General features: G+C 40.3%; 2 protein-coding genes across 2 annotated transcripts in view; one reads left to right on the top strand and one right to left on the bottom strand.

Annotated features, from left to right (window-relative positions):
* MGAT4D (MGAT4 family member D) overlaps window positions 1-262 on the bottom strand; it is a 41,052-nt gene extending 40,790 nt beyond the window's left edge. The window contains exon 1 of the mRNA XM_057419075.1: window positions 170-262. The gene's annotated coding sequence lies outside the window, so the exon portion shown is untranslated. The remainder of the gene's footprint in view (window positions 1-169) is intronic.
* A 6,225-nt stretch (window positions 263-6,487) lies between these two features.
* Window positions 6,488-15,417, top strand: ELMOD2 (ELMO domain containing 2). Its single transcript, XM_057419122.1, has 8 exons — window positions 6,488-6,701; window positions 7,591-7,619; window positions 8,938-9,032; window positions 9,836-9,965; window positions 10,913-11,046; window positions 11,666-11,734; window positions 12,901-13,034; window positions 13,366-15,417. Exons 1-8 carry the CDS (start codon window positions 6,548-6,550, stop codon window positions 13,521-13,523), a joined length of 903 nt encoding a protein of 300 aa, XP_057275105.1. The 5' UTR covers window positions 6,488-6,547; the 3' UTR covers window positions 13,524-15,417.
* The last annotated feature ends 4,284 nt before the right edge of the window (window positions 15,418-19,701 follow it).

A 19,701-nucleotide genomic window follows, 5' to 3' on the forward strand; every position in this document is an offset into this window, starting at 1 on the left:
TTGCAATCCATAAGCAAATGAATATCTAGTCACTGTTTAGAATACATCTTCTGTAATATGGTTTATAAAGACAGGAGATATTTACTGAGCCTTCCAGAATCTGTTACTGGGATACAGTTCTAATAGAACCACCTGCGTTTTAGAAGAAGAAAGTACCTCCTTTTCATACCTGGTCAGTGGGGACTCAGTGGCTTTCACTTTGACATCTTCTCTGCCTGCTCACAGATCTATCCCCCAATCCACACCTGCAATAAAAAAAATACAGTTTCTCATTCTGCATTGCCAAATCCTGAAGGACAACTTCAGAAATCATACTGGACTTGGTCAGCTGATAAAAGCAGTAAGCTCTTTGCTATCTAATCTGTTACCTGCTTCCTTATTACTAGCATATATAATTTATTGCCTGAATGACTTCTTTGCCTCAGTCTTGACTGGCAAAGGCTGCACTGGTTCTGTACCACCCAAGTCTTGGAAGGTAGACGCAGGGACTGTGAGAATGAAGACCTTGCCCCCACTGTAGGAGAGGATCTGGTTTCAGACCATCTTAAAAATCTGAATGTGCACAAGTCCATGGGTCCTGATGAGATCCATCTGCAGGTCCTGAAGGAGCTGGCAAATGAAGTTGCTAAGCCACTGTCCACCATATTTGAAAAATCATGGCAGTCAGGTGAAGTTCCCAATGACTGGAAAAAGGGAAATATAACCCCCATTTTCAAGAAGGGGAAAATGGATGACCCAGGGAACTACAGACCAGTCAGTCTCACCTCTGTGCCTGGCAAAATCTTGAAGCAGATTCTCCTGGAAGGCATGCAAAGGCACATGAAAAACAACAAGGTGCTTGGTGACAGCCAGCATGGCTTCACTAAGGGGAAATCCTGCCTGACCCATTTGGTGGCCTTCTATGATGGGGCTACAGAACTGACGGACAGGGGTAGAGCAGTTGATGTCATCTACCTGGACTGGTGTAAAGTGTTCGACACTGTCCCACATGGCATCCTTGTCTCTAAATTGGAGCGACATCAATTTGATGGATGGACCACTCGGTGGATAAAGAACTGGCTGGATGGCCGCACACAAAGAGTTGTGGTCAATGGCTCAATGTCCGGCTGGAGACCAGTAACAAGTGGTGTCCCTCAGGGATCGGTGTTGGGACCGGTCTTGTTTAACATCTTTGTCGCTGACATGGACAGTGGGATTGAGTGCGCCCTCAGCAAGTTTGCCGATGACACCAAGCTGTGTGGTTCGGTTGATACACTGGAGGGAAGGAATGCCATCCAGAGGGACCTTGACACACTTGTGAGGTGGGCTGATGCCAACCTCATGAAGTTTAACCATGCCAAGTGCGGGGTCCTATACCTGGGTTGGAGCAATCCCAGGCACAGCTACAGGTTGGGCAGAGAAGAGATTCAGAGCAGCCCTGCAGAGAAGGACTTGGGGGGTGTTGGTTGATGAGAAAATGAACATGAGCTGGCTTCAGTGTGCGCTTGCAGCCCAGAAAGCCAACCATATCCTGGGCTGCATCAAAAGGAGCGTGACCAGCAGGTCAAAGTAGGTGATCCTGCCCCTCTCCTCTGCTCTTGTGAGACCTCACCTGGAGTATTGTGTGCAGTTCTGGTGTCCTCAACATAAAAAGGACATGGAGCGGTTGGAACAAGTCCAGAGAAGGGCCATGAGGATGATCAGGGGACTGGAGCAGCTCCCGTATGAAGAGAAGCTGAGAAAGTTGGGGCTGTTCAGCCTGGAGAAGAGAAGGCTGCGTGGAGGCCTCATAGCAGCCTTCCAGTATCTGAAGGGGACCTACAGGGATGCTGAGGAGGGACTCTTCATTAGGGACTGTAGTGATAGGACAAGGGGTAATGGGTTAAAACTTAAACAGGGGAAGTTTAGATTGGATATAAGGAGGAAGTTCTTTCCTGTTAGGGTGGTGAGGCACTGGAATTGCCCAGGGAGGTTGTGAATGCTCCATCCCTGGCAGTGTTCAAGACCAGGTTGGACGAGGCCTTGGGTGAGATGGTTTAGTGTGAGGTGTCCCTGCTCATGGCAGGGGGGTTGGAACTAGATGATCTTATGGTCCTTTCCAACCCTAAATATTCTATGATTCTATGATTTACCCAAAGGACATACTATTTTACATAGTTTGGTTTATAAAAATATGCCTGTGTTATTAATGCAATATCTCTTCCCTCCTTTTCTCTATTTGTTTACAACTGCATCTTAACTTATACCAAAGCCCCAAGTCATTGGGAGTAGTGTCATGTAAAGCAAACAAAACCTAGCACTGGTGTGCAGACACAAGCATGCTGGAGCCCTAGTGTGAACACTGCCTTGATGTGCTGCTCCTCAAGACACCTTGACTACATGCTTTGAAAGGACTTCAGACGCCCCAAATTGTACATTGCTGCTCCTGCAAGGTAATTGAATCCTTACAGTGTTTGAATGATGATTTGGATGGGCTTACTTCTCTGTTTACTAATGACTTGGAATTATACATGTTGTTATTCATGAATCACTGTGAAAGCCTGAGTTTGCCCGCACTATTCCTGCTCAGTACCCATTCACTCTAAACTTCCCTATTCCTCTTTTCTGATTGCATCTTTGATATGTTTACTGACAAATTTTTAACCTACACTTTGAATATGTATTTGCAATTGTTTGTATTACCAATGTGATTATGACTCGATCTTCTCATCTATTGCCTCCTTAGCACCATTTCCCTTTCCAAATTAAGAAACTAAAAGCTCAGTGTACTACTTCTGATGGAAGATCAATGTAGATTTTGGCACAGTTTCAATAAAATAGAGATCTAGAACTAGGAGGAATAAATAAGCATTAAATATGTTATATGTAAGGAATAAAATGCCTTTTAATTGACTGGCCAGTGTTTTATCCATTACAAAGCCAAAGCAAACATGTAAATGATGTGGTCAAGCAGGAGTGCTACTGAAGATAAGAATAACAGAACTGTAACACATGCTTAATTTTAGCTTATTTTCAGAGCCAGTAAGAAAAAAAGCCACAAACCATCACATATTTCCAGAAACTAATAACAAAGCTACACACCATAAAGGGAAAGTCTATGCAGACTGCCGCTGAATGCATTAGATGGTATTTATTAAGGCCAACACTAAACCAGATGCAGTTACTCAGCCGGGATGGGTTGTGGTGATCATTTACTTACTGCTCACTATTTAGACCAGCACCTTAACTTATGATGAGGTAGTGCATTAACTGTTCCTCAAAAAAAAACAAAATACCTCATCACTGAAAATGCCATTAACTTCCACTGTATTTAGGCCTACTACAGAGGCCCTCTTAATTCCTTAATACCCTCCTCTCAGTGCTCTCTTCGTATGTTATTTCACATGCTCAAGAACTATGCAGAACTGGAATAAGATGCACAGGGTTTTTTCGGGGGGTAATAAATATTTCAGACCAGTTTTACCTCAGAGTAGCAGACTTTCTGCATTTTTAGCAAACTGATCATCTTTAAGAACGCTATAAAACACGCTGCCGAGTAACCTTAGTCATTCAACTTAGTTCCATCCAGATGCCTTACCTGCAAGTAAGTTTCTAGGCTTGTCCTCATGCTTTGTAACTGAATCTCTTTTCTTGCTAAAAGATGATTATCTTATATTGTCAAAACTTGTTTTCACGTATCTGTGGCTAAGCAGATGAAAGATGAAAATAAATACTGGACAAAATACAGGCTCATGGGTGAAGTAAGTAATGGATTATTTTGTACGTGGGTTGCACCTGTCCTTCATCTACAAGGGTACATGAACAAAGAATAACTGCCAGTAACAATAGGTAATAGTTGCTGCCATGGAAAGTTTTCTGACTGCGCAGAGATCTGACTGATATTGCTGGTTAAAGTCCCTTTTTATTTGACCTGCTGTCACCTTAGAAATGTGATTTTAGAAGGCAAACAGTAGGTCATTATCTTTCCTTCAACCAAAGTGTAGGTGAAGGTAATGTTGGAAGGCAACTACTGAACACAAAAAGAGGAAGCTACATTTTTTTCTTAAGCTACCACTTTATATTTTTGACTGTCCTAATACATGAATTGACTGAACACGATGACACAGAAGCATCTTGCACAAGTCAAGAACTAACATTTGTGCAAGATCAAACATGCTCACTGTTTGGCAAGTAATAAAAAGCTGTGAAAAGCCCGTCAAAACCAAATGCTTCAATATTTTTAAATAAATATATGTAACTGGTTACAGATTTTACTTTAAAATACATATTTAAGAAAACACCGTGTAAGTAAAAAAAGTGTGAGCTAGATGAAAACTTGCCTCTTTTAAACTCTCACATTTCAGAAGTGCTAAAGCACAAGACTTTAAAAATGTCCAAGCTTAAAAAGTCTAATTATAACACAGAGAGTATGGTGCGATGGCTTGTCAACACTGGATACTCTACACATCAGTCCTGGAGACTGGAAGCAAAGAGAACTGACTGAGAAAACAATGATAATCTACTGTGTGTATTTATTGTTATGGTAAAGTTTAAAATGTAATAAACCAAAAAAGGAAGTGGAACAAATTCCAAAACATTCACTAGTAGAAGTTATTGCTTTGGTTCTTGATCCATACAAAAAGGGAATTTCTATTTAAGTATAAATAACAGGAAAAAAATACTAATAGTGATAGGAAGCTATTTAATCCATTAAAAGATGCAATGTAAAGTGAAACTCCTGAAGCAGTGGGAAGGTTTTATTTTGGTATACATCAACAGAAGCCTCATCAGCTAGAAATTTCCCTGCTGTTTGCACAGACCCACACTTCAAGGATGCACCTGCTGGGCTTCCCAAGTTACTCTGTTAGCTCATGCTCCTAATGAACTATCTCAAAGCAAACCTCATTGCACAGGTGTGAACGCCAATAGCAAGGACCTGACCACCCTTCCATTTCCTCATGCTGTTACTGTTTCTCTGCCTTATCAACATCAAACTATGGTGCCCCACTGCTGCTGAAGCCATTCTCGTGATGATGAGTTTTCACCTAGCTATGTTTAAATACCGCAGCAGCAGCAGCACGCTGCCAAGCTGTTACATGGAAGGTGTAACACAGTGGTTTTTTCCTGATCTGGATTACTTACTCCATTGTTCACTTACTAGCAAGGTGAGAGCTGTAGCTTACACTGGTCCTGCAGCACTGGCAGATCTTTTTTTCCCAATGTTTTTTATCAGTTTTTGGGCACTGGATCTTTGATATCTTTTCAAGGTATTTTCCAGGTTTTGTCCATCCTGGACCAACTCATACACAGGCAACGTGTGGAACCATCATGCCATCCTGTTACCAGGTAAGAATACATTTTGATAAAGAGAAATATTTTTTAGTTTATTTTCATCCAGTTGCACTCTAATGCTTGAAAAGTCTTATTACTCACTCAAGAAGTTACAATGAAAAGAAATGACCACCTGCTGCCTCTTAATATGCACTATCTCTCCTCAGTTTTAAAAAGTAGGAATCAGATCACCAAATAACTGAAGTTCACGTATCAATGATTCCCCCGCATGAAACTTGGCACCTCTACTAGGAAGGTAAAAATCCAGAGGGAGGATGCCAAAGGTGTTGGTCCAACCTCTGAAATCCCCTGTGGGACACAGGCCACCAGACCTGCTATGTGGCTTTTGATTCTGTGTAAAAGGTAGTTCGATTTCCTCATATTGAAAAATATAACAGAATGTTGTCAAGCAAGTCTGTCAGCATCCCTTCAACCATCCCAATTTGCATACAACTTAGAGCAACAGAATTCCTTCTGCTGTCCCCAAGGAGCTGTTTACTAAAATAATCATTAATTATAATATAGTGGAAATACTGACTGGAACTAATTGAACCTTTAGGCTGAAGCTCCATTCAGCAATGGCATTAAAAGTTGGCAAAGCACACTTTTTAGGAAGCATCCCCACTTGGGAGGGGTTACCTCTGCCTCTGCCTGGAACCGGCCTAGGAGACAAAGCCTCTGAGGCAGGAGGCAGCTTTACCCTAGCTACGCCGCCCGCTCAATACGGCGCAGGCCAGCCCAAGCTCTCCACCGCCCTTTGCCCGGTGCCAAGGGAAGGGCCAGGCACTTGCTGAGGGAATGCAGCTACCCCCGCGGGGGCTCCCAGCGGGGAAGGCAGCCGCGCCGTGACAGCCTCAGGACGGGGACTGCTCCCCCGCAGCGGCGGAAGCCTCGGCTGAGGGAGCGGAACCGAGCGCCAGGCGCCCCGCGGCGTTACAGCCGCGCAGCACCTCCGGTATCCCCCACCGGGACGGGGAAAAACTCCCCGCTCCCAGCACTTCCGACCCGTCCTCTCCCGCCCCGCCATCACTTCCAGGTCGGGGAAGGCGGCTTCCGGCGGGAGGATGCGGGGGGCGGCGGGGCGCCGCTAGGCCTCCGCCGCGGTGGGCGCGGGGCAGGTGCCCGCCCCCAGTGCCGCGGGGCACTGACCATTAACGGCCCATGAGGGCAGCGCGGGGGTGAGGAGACCCGGCCTGGGCGGCCGGTCGCATAGGGGCTGCCGCCGCCGCGCCCCTCCCGCTAACGCGGGGCTTCCGTCATGCAGAAGATGTTGATGTACTTCTGGGGCTTCCTGTACAACAACTACTTTCGGTTCTGGCTGAAGTGGCTCCTGAGGCTGCTGACTCAGAAATGCGAACTGCAGCGGGTCTTAGAGGGCTCGAAGGCAGGTGCGCGGCGGACGCTGAGCATAGGTAATGAAGGGTGCCAAACCGGGACGGGCTGAGAGCCTTTGAAGCGGCCTGAACAGCAGTAGCTGGGAACTAGGAGCTGTCCAGAGCGCAGCGTGCATCCACTGGATGGGGTTTTCAGACTTCCTTCCCCGCTGTTCAGTGAGGATTTTCATAGAATCACGGAATGGTTTGGGTTGGAAGGGACCTTAAAGCTCATCCAGTTCCAGCCCCCTGCCATGCATGAGCAGGGACACCTTCCACTAGACCAGGTTGCTCCAAGTCCCGTCCAACATGGCCTTAAACACTGCCAGGGGTGGGGCAGCCACGGCTTCTCTGGGCAACCTGTGCCAGCGCCTCACCGACCTCACAGGGAAGAAATTTTTCCTAATACCTATTCACAGGCAGTTTAAAGCCATTTCCCCTTGTCCTGTCCCTACACACTGTCTCTGCAGATTTCTTGTCAGCCTGTTTAAGCACTGGAAGCTGCTCTAAGATCTCCCTGGAGCCTTCTCCAGGCTGAACGAGTCCAGCTCCCTCAGCCTGTCTCCATAGCAGAGGTGCTCCAGCCCTCTGATCATCTCTGTGGCCTCCTCTGGACTCACTCCAAGAGGTCCACATCCCTCCTGCATTGGGGGCCCCAGAGCTGAATGCAGAACTCTAGGTGGGGTCTCATGAGAACTGAGTAGAGGGGGAGAATCACCTCCCTCAACCTGCTGGTTACACTTCTTGTGGTTCAGCCCAGAATATGGTTGGCATGGTACTTGTTGATTTTGAGATTGAGTAATTTTATTTAATTATATGTATAAAAGTGATACAAAATTTTATAACATGCCACAAGAACATCTATTATCAATTATTTAAACAATTCAGTTCAATTTAACTGTGACATTTACTTTTTTCTGTATTGCAGAACATTCACTGGAATCATCGAAGAATAAGGTAAAAGATACTAGCGTTTAAACTGTAATAGAAACTTTTTTCAGAGACAGATCCCAGAAAAGAACATATGCATTTATTCTTTCAGGGTGGAAGAAGGTAGAGGCAGAGAGAACAGTATTTTAGGTTCTGTATGCTAGGGTTAGTCAAGGCTTCTCAAAAATAACCCTATGTCCCTTCAAATGTTTGTTCCCATCTCTCCAAAAGCTTACCCGCTCTTCAGCAACTCGGGCAAGTTGTTATGCAGAGCTTGTGCTCACAGAGAGGGTTAGCTCTCCCTGTCACAACAATCTCTGCTGTTCTTGTAGAAACCAGAAGTGTGATAGAGATTAATGATACGGATAAAGCAATTAAATGCTGTGTATACAATGTCGAATTGTTGGAAAAAGGTAATACAAGTTTGCAGGTGGATATTGAATGACAAACTCATTCCAAGTGTTCTATAGCTGTTAAACATAAGCTAACACTTTAAACCCTCAAATGAACAAAACCTTGTCTCTTTAGACATTGAGATGACTGCATTCTCTGTTTTTCTAGCTGATCACTGGAACATCATGTTGAGAGAGAATTAGTAACTGCCACAAGCATCTTTGTTGCAGTAGAGCCCAGTATGGGTGGGTCTTTTAGCATCTTTTGATGAAATGATTATATCAACTGTATTAATGTTAATTTTTAAAAGAGTTAACCTTCTGCTGTACTGAAATGAAGCTGCTTTGGTGTTAGTATGAATTATGTTAAAGAATGCATTATGACCATAAAAAGTTTGGAAGATGAAGTTAAATTTTAGGTGGGCAGTGTATAGTTATTGTTACTAATATTTGCCCTTTACCTTAGAAGGTTGCAGAATAGCAGTCTCTTACATTATGTTCTTTTGTTTCACTCCAGCATTGAAACCTCAACTTTGTTAGCTCAGCATTTCCTAATTCTAAGGCATTATTTCGTTACTGAAATTGTATCACTTTTACTCCTGGAAAGCTACATTTTTTTCAACTGGATTAGGAATAATATGTTTCAATTCAGCATTTAAAAGCAAAGGAGAACCTTGACTAAGCAACTCACCAACTTTTTATTTACTCTTTATGGGAACCCTGTGTAAATGTTGTTTATAGTCTGACAAAGTTACAAATTATGCTTTTATGTAATTATTGCATATGATATATATGCAATTTGATCCCGTTTATTGTCAATTTACAATAAATTGACTGTTCTTTCATAGTAAAGAATATGTATATGGCAAGTATACAGAAGCTGAGAAATAAGAATAAAGTAGAGGATAGACTTTTGCACTCCTCATACGACTTTTACTATGTTACCTTCCTAGATTTTGAGAAATGCTGTGCATATTGAGGAAGCTGAAGTGGAGAAGTGTGTCAGAGATTTAATGAAAGAAAAGAAAATCAAACAGAAGGATACAGGGTATGTTTGTATCCCGAACAGAAATTCTTCATGGCAGATAATTCTGATTTTTTGGCATATTCTAGCACTTGCTAAATCTGATACAGTATTTAAGCAATTCAGCACAAGTATTTAAAAAGAAATCAGAAAAGAAGGTATTGTCGTGTCCTCTTCTCCTCTAGAAAATAAATTACAAAGTTTTAATTGACATGGATTTAGGATAACTGCATCTCTATCTTGCAAGCTCCTTCTATTACTCCTTATTTCTAAGTAATGTGATTATTACATTGATTACATGAACTATGTAATTTCTTAGATATATTTGAGAGTATAGTGATGTCTGATGAATGTTTGCATTCTTCTGCATGAGTAATTATGAACAATTGGGAGGAAAAATTGTGAATAGTCAAAATTTTAAAGTTTAATGAAATGCTTTGAAGCTCTAAGTGTTTCCAACAAAACTTCACTTCAGAATTTAAAAGTCTAGGAGCAGGTGAAGGATGATATATGGAGTTTTCTTGTGTCATCGCAGATTTCAGCTAAATTACTTTTTACTTCCGTAATCTAAGTGAATAGGGCCTGACTCTGCAGCACTGGAATTGGCTAGAAGGTTTTTAAAGTAGAGATAAGGTCCATGTAGAAGTGTACTTGACCAATATATTGAGGTTTGAAAGAATAAAGCACTTCCTAATTCTGGTGTTTACATTGCATTAACATAAGAAATGTCTTATCTGGTAGTTCAAGCAAGGATTTATAGCTAACTTTATGCCAAAAATAGCTATACCTCTTATAAGCCTCTATGTGGTTGTTTATTGTTATTTCAGGTTTAAGACAGATCTGCGTATATCCTTACTGCAGATAACAGGTTATAAAAAACTTTATTTGAATGTGGAAGATCTGAGGAAGATCCCATATGATTCGGATAATGAAGAGCATGAAGACCAGTTAATTGAGGTGAAAATAATAATTAAATACAAAAACTGTTTGTTTGGCTTTTCCCCTCCAAGTCCAATAGCTCAAGTGAACTTAATTTATTGGTAGTATTCTTAGCAGTTGGCCTACTAAAGCTCTTTTCTATTTGTGAACTGCTGAGCCGTTACACAAGTGCCACATTAAAATACAACATCAAAGCAAAACAAGCTAGTAAACTAGAGTTACTTGTGCTGGGATTATTTTGTGTGAAATTAGATGTAACACCACTACATAAATAGCAAAATACTTTTGTAATGGATCACTGAAGGATCCTAACTAAAAATATATTTAATGTTATGCACATGTCTCATTTATAAACCAATAATTACCAAGTAAAAAAAAAAACAAAACGAAACATTAGTGTTTTCTTATTACTGCATCCCAATCAGCGTCAAAGACGATAGTTTTATATTGGAAGATAAAAGCTATCAGTAATGTATTTTAGGTAACAACAAATAATAGGAAGGAAATAATACAATACTGTTCGAGGCTTTTTTAAATAGCTTCTACTGTGCAAATACATTAGCATGTCATTTACAATTATCTCAATTAGCTATGCAACTCCCAACATTGACATGTTAAGTAAGCATTCATTGATAGTTTGTATTTCAGCTTATAGCTGTCCTATCAGAAAATGGTGCATAAATTGATTCTGATGTGAAACAAATCTTTGTCTCTTTAGTCTTGATACAGCGACTTTGTCTGTGAGGGGAAACGATCACATTTAATGTTAAATGTAATCATTTTCACAATGGTTGAAATAAGCTATTGTAGTATGACTCCGGATTGCTACTGACAGAAAAGAACAGCATGCAGATTGTATTCTGTTCCGTGGTGAATGGTTTCTAATGTGCAGTAGCAAGTGTTCTGAATTACATGACTTGGAATACTTTAGCAGCCGTAAATAACATGGAAGCATATTTGTGCAGCTTTGGAATTTGCTGATGCCTCATGAGAATCTGAAGGCCAGAATCACCAAGCAGTGGTGTGACATTGGCTTCCAAGGTGATGACCCCAAAACAGACTTCAGAGGAATGGGACTGCTGGGGTTAATGAATCTGGTGTAAGTGAACAATAAGTATTTAATTTATTTTGTAACAAATTTTCAATATCTGTGTATTTTCTCTAGATAGTGCTGTTTCTAATAAAAACTGAACAGAAGCAAATAGAAATGGTGGCTTCTGTACAATGAAAACTGGTATTTTCTAAATAAGTCAATATTTCTAGAGGTTGCACATCTGTGAATGTGCGGCTTAGTAAAGGCCAAAAAGCAAGTTGAGGAATAGAAAATTGCCTGAGACATCTTAGTTTTTTTGTTGTCATACGATAGATTTGGTAGGTAATAACTTAGAAACTAACTTGTGAATAGCTTTTTAAATTCCTGAATTTCTGTAATGGAAAATAAACAGGTTTGCATGATGTTGCTAAGCTAATTTGTAGACTTGGGTGAACTTCATATTTTTCAGAACACAGTTTTTCTTTCCCATCTTTATAGTTCATCCTGAATATAATTTAACTTGCTACCTTTGCCTTGGTTTCATTGTGTGCCATTTTTCAGTCCAGGGTAGTATTCAGCTTTAGTTTAAAGCTGCACATTTTGATGTTGGACATGTTAATTTTATTTTTTTTTGTTAATATATGAGCTTTACATAATAATGCAAGATCCTGTTTTACATTAACAGGTATTTCAGTAAGCATTACACGGATGAAGCTCGTCAGATCCTTTCTCATTCACATCACCCAAAGCTGGGGTAAGTCACTATATTTGACTTTTTCTGGCAGATCACACAGTATGTCTCCTGAAAATAAAGAGGAGAATATTTGTGGGTGTTTCTTTCCTGTGAGAAACCTAACACAGAAATCAATTTAAGGCTAAGGCTGGGAACTATGTACAGCTTGGTTTTCTTTTTTTTTTTTTTTTTTTCAGAATAGACTTGCTGGGACAAAAATGTTGCAAAATACTGGCTTTGGCTAACACAGTGAACACCTTTAACATCATAGTTATCCTTATTTGTAGTAAGCTTAGTTTAGAGTTAGAAATTAATACTTTTTGCCACCTTATGATCCTCCGTTGGGATGGTAAGATGATCTGTTAAGCTCCCTTTTTTGGCTGGGTTTCTGTTCTGTGATGAATATATACAAAGAGGTGCTTTGTGGTTGTTCAAATTTAACTTCATTTTTGAAAATTTTGTATATTGAAACATTTAGGTCATTTATAGGGAAATATACTCTAAAACTAGGCAGGTACAGAGGAAAGCAGGTAAACCTGTATATATCATCCAATCTATCTAGTTAACTCAGTCACCTACCAAGAATGGGAGGCTTTGATGACTTCCAACTAAGTAATACTACCTTGCACAACGTGGTCATGAATAAGAGATCAGAGACTCTTAGATCAATGAAATGTTCGTATCACTGACACTAATCATTTTTTTTTTCCTTTCCTTCCCTTCCCCCAGAAATGTTTGTTTCAGAGGTCCTTTAACAATTTCTGTTATTGTGCTTTCTCTGCTGTGCAACAGAAAACCAGATTTTTCTCAGCTTGAAGAACAGGTTGAGATGGCCATTCCATTTATACCACAACAGCATTTTTGATGTCTATTTTTAATATTCCAGTAGAGTTGGTGTTTTGCAGTGAGCGAACTGAGGTCAATGCTGGTTAGTTTTACCATCTCATTATTGCCTAATGGCAGCATTTGTCATACTATTGTATAGGAAACTAATGTTTTTAGAGAACTTTTACATGGTTGGATGCACCAGGGAACAGAAAGAGTGTTCTGTATGCCAGTGTCAGCTTGCCAACAGCAAGTATCATAAGAAAAATTGACCTACAGTTATCCTAATGCAGACTGTTTCAGGGGATCTTTTAAGTCCTTCAATCCATAAGGTAACACATGACATCTGATTGGTGTTGCAGATATTCTTATGCAATAGTTGGAATCAACCTGACAGAAATGGCATACAGCTTACTTAAGAATGGTGCTTTAAAGTCTCATCTGTACAACATGGTCTTTGGATTGCCGCAGATGGAACACTTCCATCAATTTTACTGTAAGTATCTGTAGCTTCTGTAGTACGGACTACTGGGGAAGGCCTACAACGTAGAGCTTAGGGTGCTGAAAATGCACCTGATGCTCACACACTGTGCTACAGAAAAGGGATGCATTTGGTGGCTTTCCACTGCAGTCTGAAAACTCAGTATTTGCAGATTTTCTTTTCTATTCATTATTACAGCATCCAAATGCTTGCTGTTGACCATGATGGGACAGTCCCTGCTTTACGGGATTGATTAGAGTCTAAATGATTGTTCTAGGTCTAGCTAGATCAAGGCAGAAAATTGTGGAGGTCTTTTTTGCAGGTCTGCATTTTTATTTCTTCACAGGTTACCTGGTTTATGAGTTTGACAAGTTCTGGTTTGAAGAAGAACCAGAAAGCATTATGCACTTCAACCACTACAGAGAGAAATTCCATGAAAAAATTAAGGGACTTCTCCTGGATTGTAACGTGATACTGACCTTAGGAGATACAAAGAAACCTTAACTCCTCTGCAGTCTGTGAGGTTCTGCATCAAGAATGGAGTTATGCATTTGGATAAAAGTCTTGCATGTTCCACCAAAAACTGTTTAATAATAGAACCCTTTTTCTGTCTTTTTTTTTTCTTTACATCTAAGAAAATAATCAAAAGTGAGTTCAGAAAGCTTGGACAATCAGCCTCTGTTTACAGGTCTTTATATGCTATTCTCCAAAGGACAGCTTTTTTTAAAAAAAACAAAATGCAGAACAAAAACCAACCAACAAGCCAAGACAAGAAATAATCCTCTAATCTCAAGAGCCTCTGGAACATTTGCTTTCACAATTTCTATTATACTTGGTGCAGGGACATGAAGCAGGTATTTATGCTGCATCATGTTTTCCATTAACAAATTTGACTGTTAAATTGTCTTTTAAAAACTTCTTTTAGTTTAAATTACTCTGGTTTTAGACTTTGTTTTCTAGTTCCTAAATGTAGTTGATGGTTCACTCATCAATGTTAAATTTCTCTGTAAAGAAGATGTCCATGAAGGGGATGTTTTAGTCACTTATGATTTTGGAGACAGCCTTAATCTGTCAGCATACTGACATACTTAGGAGAAATTACTTCTGGCTAAGGAAGTTTTCTTATCTATGGCTTTATACCAGGAAATTCCTATGCTTGGAAAAAGCTTAGTTTGGAAACAAACAAAAAGAGCCACAAATCATCAGTGTGAGGATCAAATCCTCCTACTAAAGCTACTCCTTCTAAAAATATTCCTGCTGTAAAACATTTCAATTCTTTCTAACTTGACTTCAGCTGCTCAGGCTGCTTGACTCCCCATCTGTTGTCAGCTCTTCCTTTAGCAGCTAATGGGGTCTTCTCAGTGGGAAGTACAAGAGTTAGTTTAGCCCTTTTATATATTTCACTCATTAAAAACCTTTGTTGCAGCTGCAGTCCCTATTTTGTGAGAATAAACTCACATGAAGTACAAGTCTCTAACAAAGCTGTCTTTTCCATGGAAGGGATGCAACTGTTGCATGTTTCTTAATCTTGGCATCCTCAGACAATCTAGTCAATAGGACTTCATATCTATAGTGTGACTAATAATTGCTTAAAGCAACTATAAACACATTTGGTATGATCATTGCTTCATTTTTTAAAAACCTACTATTAAATATAAGTGCCTTCTGCTTTATTCAATCAGTGTTTTATTTCGATTCTGTAACCAGATCGTAGCCTTAGAAACTTGATTTATTTGGGAAAGACTCTGAGTATATACCTAAATAGCACACAGTGGCACAAAATATTTGTATGCTAATATGAGCTTTCATGCCTTTGTTTGGTTTTTTTTTTAATCATCTCAGGTAAATTAGTTAACTTCTAGTCAGTGACTAATCATGAAGAGATTCCTGAAGAATATAAATATTGAACACAAGGAAAAAGACAAACCCGTTTTTGTAATGAGTATTGTTACACTACATAAGTATTAAATGTATTGTTATAATATGTAATACTACATCTGCTTGGAGATAATCAAACCCCAACTGGGCATGGCCCTGAGCAGCCTGATTTAGGTGACTGCTCTGGGCAGGGGGTTGGACTAGGTGATCTCCAGAGTTGCCTTCCCACGTCTGTAATTCAGTGAGTCTGTCAAGTAACTAATAACTTCTTGCACTGAATCTACCCAGTTGCTTTTGATTCCTTAAATGTTGGTTGTCTCTTACTTGTAGGAGGGCTCCCGATTAGGGTAGCCAGTATAGATGTAGAAGGTAACACAGTTCTGTTTTCTTTTTTAGGATACCTTCCATATAGATGAGAGTTAAACAATTCTCGATTTTAACATGTGCAGGGTAGAGAAGCATTCCTCTCATCTGTGTTGGGTTGAGGCTGTTCTACTAAAAAAATAAAAGATAATGTGAAGATGCTTGTAGGGAGAATGTTAATGGTTATGCCATGGCTTGGAAGCTGAGCAGCTAAACTGACTGATTAGATAACAAAACTGACAGCAGGAAACCAAGTTCTTTTGCTACTCCCAGGTATCTGAGTCCTGTGATTATCACCACTAACAAAGCTGGATCCTGTGGTGAGTGTTCTGGGATTCGGGTCTTGCAGTGGAGCTGTTTTTCCTGACCCTTGTAGATACTGTCCATTCCTAAAACCTGAGGAAGGAGGTGGAAAGTGGACTCTTTCCCAGTGGCTGAGAGGTTAGTTGTCTGTTACTTTCTAGCCCCAGCTTCTGTCATGTTTGTCTTCGTTAATAATTTTTGCTATTGCTTGCAGATCTGCTTTGCAAACAACATAAGACTAACTTTTGGAATTTCAAAAGCGACCCCAATATGTTTAGCAGCAGGAGGAAAAGAGAGCCCATTCTTGGTTTTTATTTACTGCTTGCTAGAAAGTACCAAAATTGCTTGAGCCATCCTCTAAAGCACTCCCCTGTGCCAGAGTCTGCAAGCTTTTGATTTTTAGTTATTGCAACAGCTGCAAATTAACTTACATCCTCCTCTTTCCAGCCTTGGAGCTTTCACTCGGCTCCTGGTTCACTGGGAGACTGACATTTAACTACTGCTGAGGCTTTTAAAGCCCAACCATCAAGCTTCGCATTTCCTGTCACACACCTCGGACTTCTTAGTGTAGAATGGAGGCTGAGCCTGATGCGATGCATCTACTGTGGCAGTACACAAGGAAAAAAAGTAAACCCAACCCTCATCAGATGAATGAGATATATGGGAATGCATTAGTTTGCATGTAGTAATTAATTAAGGTGAACATTCTGTTGGGCTCCAATACACCTTCCCAGTGAACAGGTAGAATGTGCATGTAGTTTTGTATGCTCAAGTAGCCCAGGCCTCGTGTCTAGGAGTCACTATCTGTAGACTAGTACTGGGTGTCCTTGTTTGCACCAGTCATAGGATAATTGTATTATGGTGGTAGCTAGAAAATACATGGGAAAAAAGTAAAATTGTGTTTAGGGAATAACAGTGTTTTACTAGTCAGCATTTTATACTAACTGTTGTAGGGCGACAGTCCTAAGGTTATGGTACTGGAGGTAGGCCACCTTTCTGCAAGTTGATATAATCAATTTGTCTATATAATGAATTTGTCTAACAGCAGAATTTGTTGCTTGTGGTTTTAGTCTAAGAGTCTTAAAACCTCGCTAAAATCTTTTGTTATTTATTAACTGTCATGTTTTAAAGTATGTATTACCTTATTAGAATTTGCAGGTACTATTAGTTTTCTAACTTGCTGCCTCTTGAAAGCATTCACAATGTGAAAGCTTATATGCAATAGTAATTTTAATAAGAAAACCCAACAAAACTGAAGGCAGTGAGGTGGTTCTCAAAGTATTTTGTTGTTACTACAGGAGCAACTGTTTCACAAACTACCTCCACTTACATTCTTTAGTGTATGCTTGAAACGTGGTGCCATTCCGTGAACAAATTAATGTGAAGTAGAAGTTTACCACAAGCAAAGTAAAATCTAGTCTTTTAGTAAGTAAACATCACTTCATAAGTAAGAGACTTGTTTGGAAAGCAGTGCTATTTAGGAAGGAAGGAACTGAGGAAGTTTTTGAAGTTGTGCTTTTAGGGCACTATGTCCTAAAGGACTGTAGAAATGGGGCCAATTTAAGCACCTCAGCTAAACAGTTTTGGATTTTCGTTCTTTGAAAAACAAAACAAAACATTAAACACATACACAAAGCACCAAGCATTTCCAGATTTTCCATCCTGGCTTAAGTAAGAGACATTTTACAAAACCATATCGGTTAGCCTTGGTTTTAAGAGTTATCGTGATGGAAAAGTTTGTGTTTAGTTAGGTGGGAGTTCAGCAGTCAGTATTCTTGGAAATACGGCTAGTGAGTTTGTGGTAGATGTAACGTGTTGTTCCTTTCTGTCATCCTTGGTTTGTGTTGCTGTAGTACACTGGTGATCACTCTTTGGGCTGATGTTTCTTGTGCCAGTCTAGGTAACTGTCTTTGTCTAGGGGAGTATAAACAAAAGCCAGCCCAAGACAGGTTGTGGACAGTTTCCTATTCTCACACTGTGCTTAGATAGCTGCGTACTAATAGAAATTTCTGTTTACCGCAGTATAAAAGCAATAATGTAAACTGTGATGTCTGTGTAATAGAAAGATGTTTACAATGGTAGCAAATAAAGAACAAGTTACTCCAAAATATTGTCAATATGAATGTGTTCTGGCCTGCTAGAAACTATAACAGTTTCCAGTTAGCCATGCGCTCAGCTTATCACTTGCACTGCAGTAAGACAGGAAGCTTATCCCATCTTTTTTTGTGGGTGTTTTCTGCTCTGAGAACTTGTTTAGAGTGTGTTACGGCTCCTGGGCTGCTGTTTGTGCCTAGGAAAGGCATTGTTAGGAAATAAACCTGCTGCACAAACTGTTGGAAGTGGTAGACAGCACAACATCTGTGTGCATGGAAACTGAACTGGAAAATGCAACAACAGCTGGAAAAAAAGGCTGGCTGCCTCACATGCATTTTCTAGTTTTTGTCATCATCTAAGGTATCTTCCTTAAGTCAAACACCAGAAGAAAGGGACAAGATTTAAATCTGAAATCTCCATGAAAATGGTGTTTCTTTAACTCTGAAGACTGTTCTGATAGTATAGAAACACACACTTACATACAATTCCACTTGAAATCTGACATCTCTTGTAACAGGAAATTGTGCAGTGGGTAACTCCAAGTTTGACAGACAAACCAAACTCAACCAAACCTGCCACCCTATATTGGGAGTATCTTGCACTGGAGTTAAGACCAACATCCTGTACTTCCCTCCTTGTAATCCCAGCACTGAAACACATGATGCTGCTGCTAACAGCATGTCACACATTTCCATTATTAGCCGTATTTCAATGACATGTTCCTTACCACAGTTTTGTGATAATTATTTGCTGTTGGGCTAGTTTTTATATTTTCACTATGAAATAAATCAGCATTTTAAATGAGCATTAAAAGTCACAATTACTGCTTGAATTACAAAACATTTGACTCAAGACTGTCTTCTAGTGGAGAGAAAAAGAAACAGCATAGAAGTTTTCTTCCAAGCAGAGGGCAAAGCTCAGCAATAGACACAACTGTTTCACTTCCTTTCTTGGTGTAATGTTACACCTCGGCTTGTACTTAAACTGGGCAGCACCAGTCATGGATCACCCCTCTCCCACTAGTGCATTTTTTCATACAAAAATAGACACAACAGCATCAATAATTTTTACAGTTAATATTTCATTGCTGATAAAAAGAAGTCTTTTAGCTACAGTGTACTTCTCTGTTATTGAATTACCAAGAACTGGAATAGGTAAGAGATTATGGTTAAGTCAAGTCGCTCTCAGGGATGCCAGAAGCTTGGAAACTAACAGCACTGGAGCTCAACACACATACAACCCAAATTGGTGGGAATTGGCGAGCTCCCCACCTGTAACTCACCCATAGAGCCACGGGCACCTCCTCTGACCTACTGCAATGCTTATGCACCAGTATCATCTCCCTGTCTCTTCCACAGCCTCGCACATACCACATCCCATGTACCATACAGGCCTCTGCCATCCTGATTGATGGCATGATACCTGACATCCACTATAACAGAAGCTCTAGCATCTCTGTAGAAGAACCCCTAAGGTGCTTTTCTCTTTACAACAGTTTTGATGTGAAGTTTTCAGTAGGTTTAATCCATCACATAATGAACTTTCTGGTTGCTTGCCCAAAACTCATGTAACACAAACCATCACAAGCCTTAAAACACAACCCTCAGCTCAAACCTACGATTCAGGAGCCATAAGGTGCTACAATGAAGAAAATCAGTACCTCTGAACTTTCATATATTATCGGCATCTGAGTAAATGAAAGACAGATTGGAAGAAAACCCAAGAATGTTTATGGCCTTTTTTTTTTTTTTTTTAATAGAGAAAGCTCTATAAAATAAGCTCGTGTTCCCCCATCTGCTGGCTGCCCCTTGGCTGGCAAGCAGCACCCTGTTGCCAATAGGCTCCTACCAAACTAGAAAAGCAGCACACATCGGCGTCCAGTTGTAAATTTCGCCTATGGAGAGGAAGATGACCCTCCTTTTCTGAGCCCAGCTGAGACTAACAGCTCTAACTAAACTTTACAGTTCACAGACAGAAGAGTCTGTATCCCAAAACACGCAAAACACAAGACATAGGCATTTCTAAAGCCATACAGGCTTGCTTT

Source organism: Pezoporus wallicus, unplaced genomic scaffold (assembly GCF_028554395.1).
Source record: "Pezoporus wallicus isolate ANWC-B61680 ecotype Strahan unplaced genomic scaffold, APGP_CSIRO_Pwel_v1 contig_6597, whole genome shotgun sequence".
Taxonomy (NCBI): Eukaryota; Metazoa; Chordata; class Aves; order Psittaciformes; family Psittacidae; genus Pezoporus; species Pezoporus wallicus.

Excerpts from the sequence above, each read along its gene's own strand:
- ELMOD2 (XM_057419122.1), top strand. The coding sequence starts at position 6,548 with ATGCAGAAGATGTTGATGTACTTCTGGGGCTTCCTGTACAACAACTAC. Across the intron at positions 9,966-10,912 it reads ATGAAGACCAGTTAATTGAG|CTTTGGAATTTGCTGATGCC; the intron begins GTGAAAATAATA and ends ATATTTGTGCAG. Across the intron at positions 13,035-13,365 it reads ACACTTCCATCAATTTTACT|GTTACCTGGTTTATGAGTTT; the intron begins GTAAGTATCTGT and ends ATTTCTTCACAG.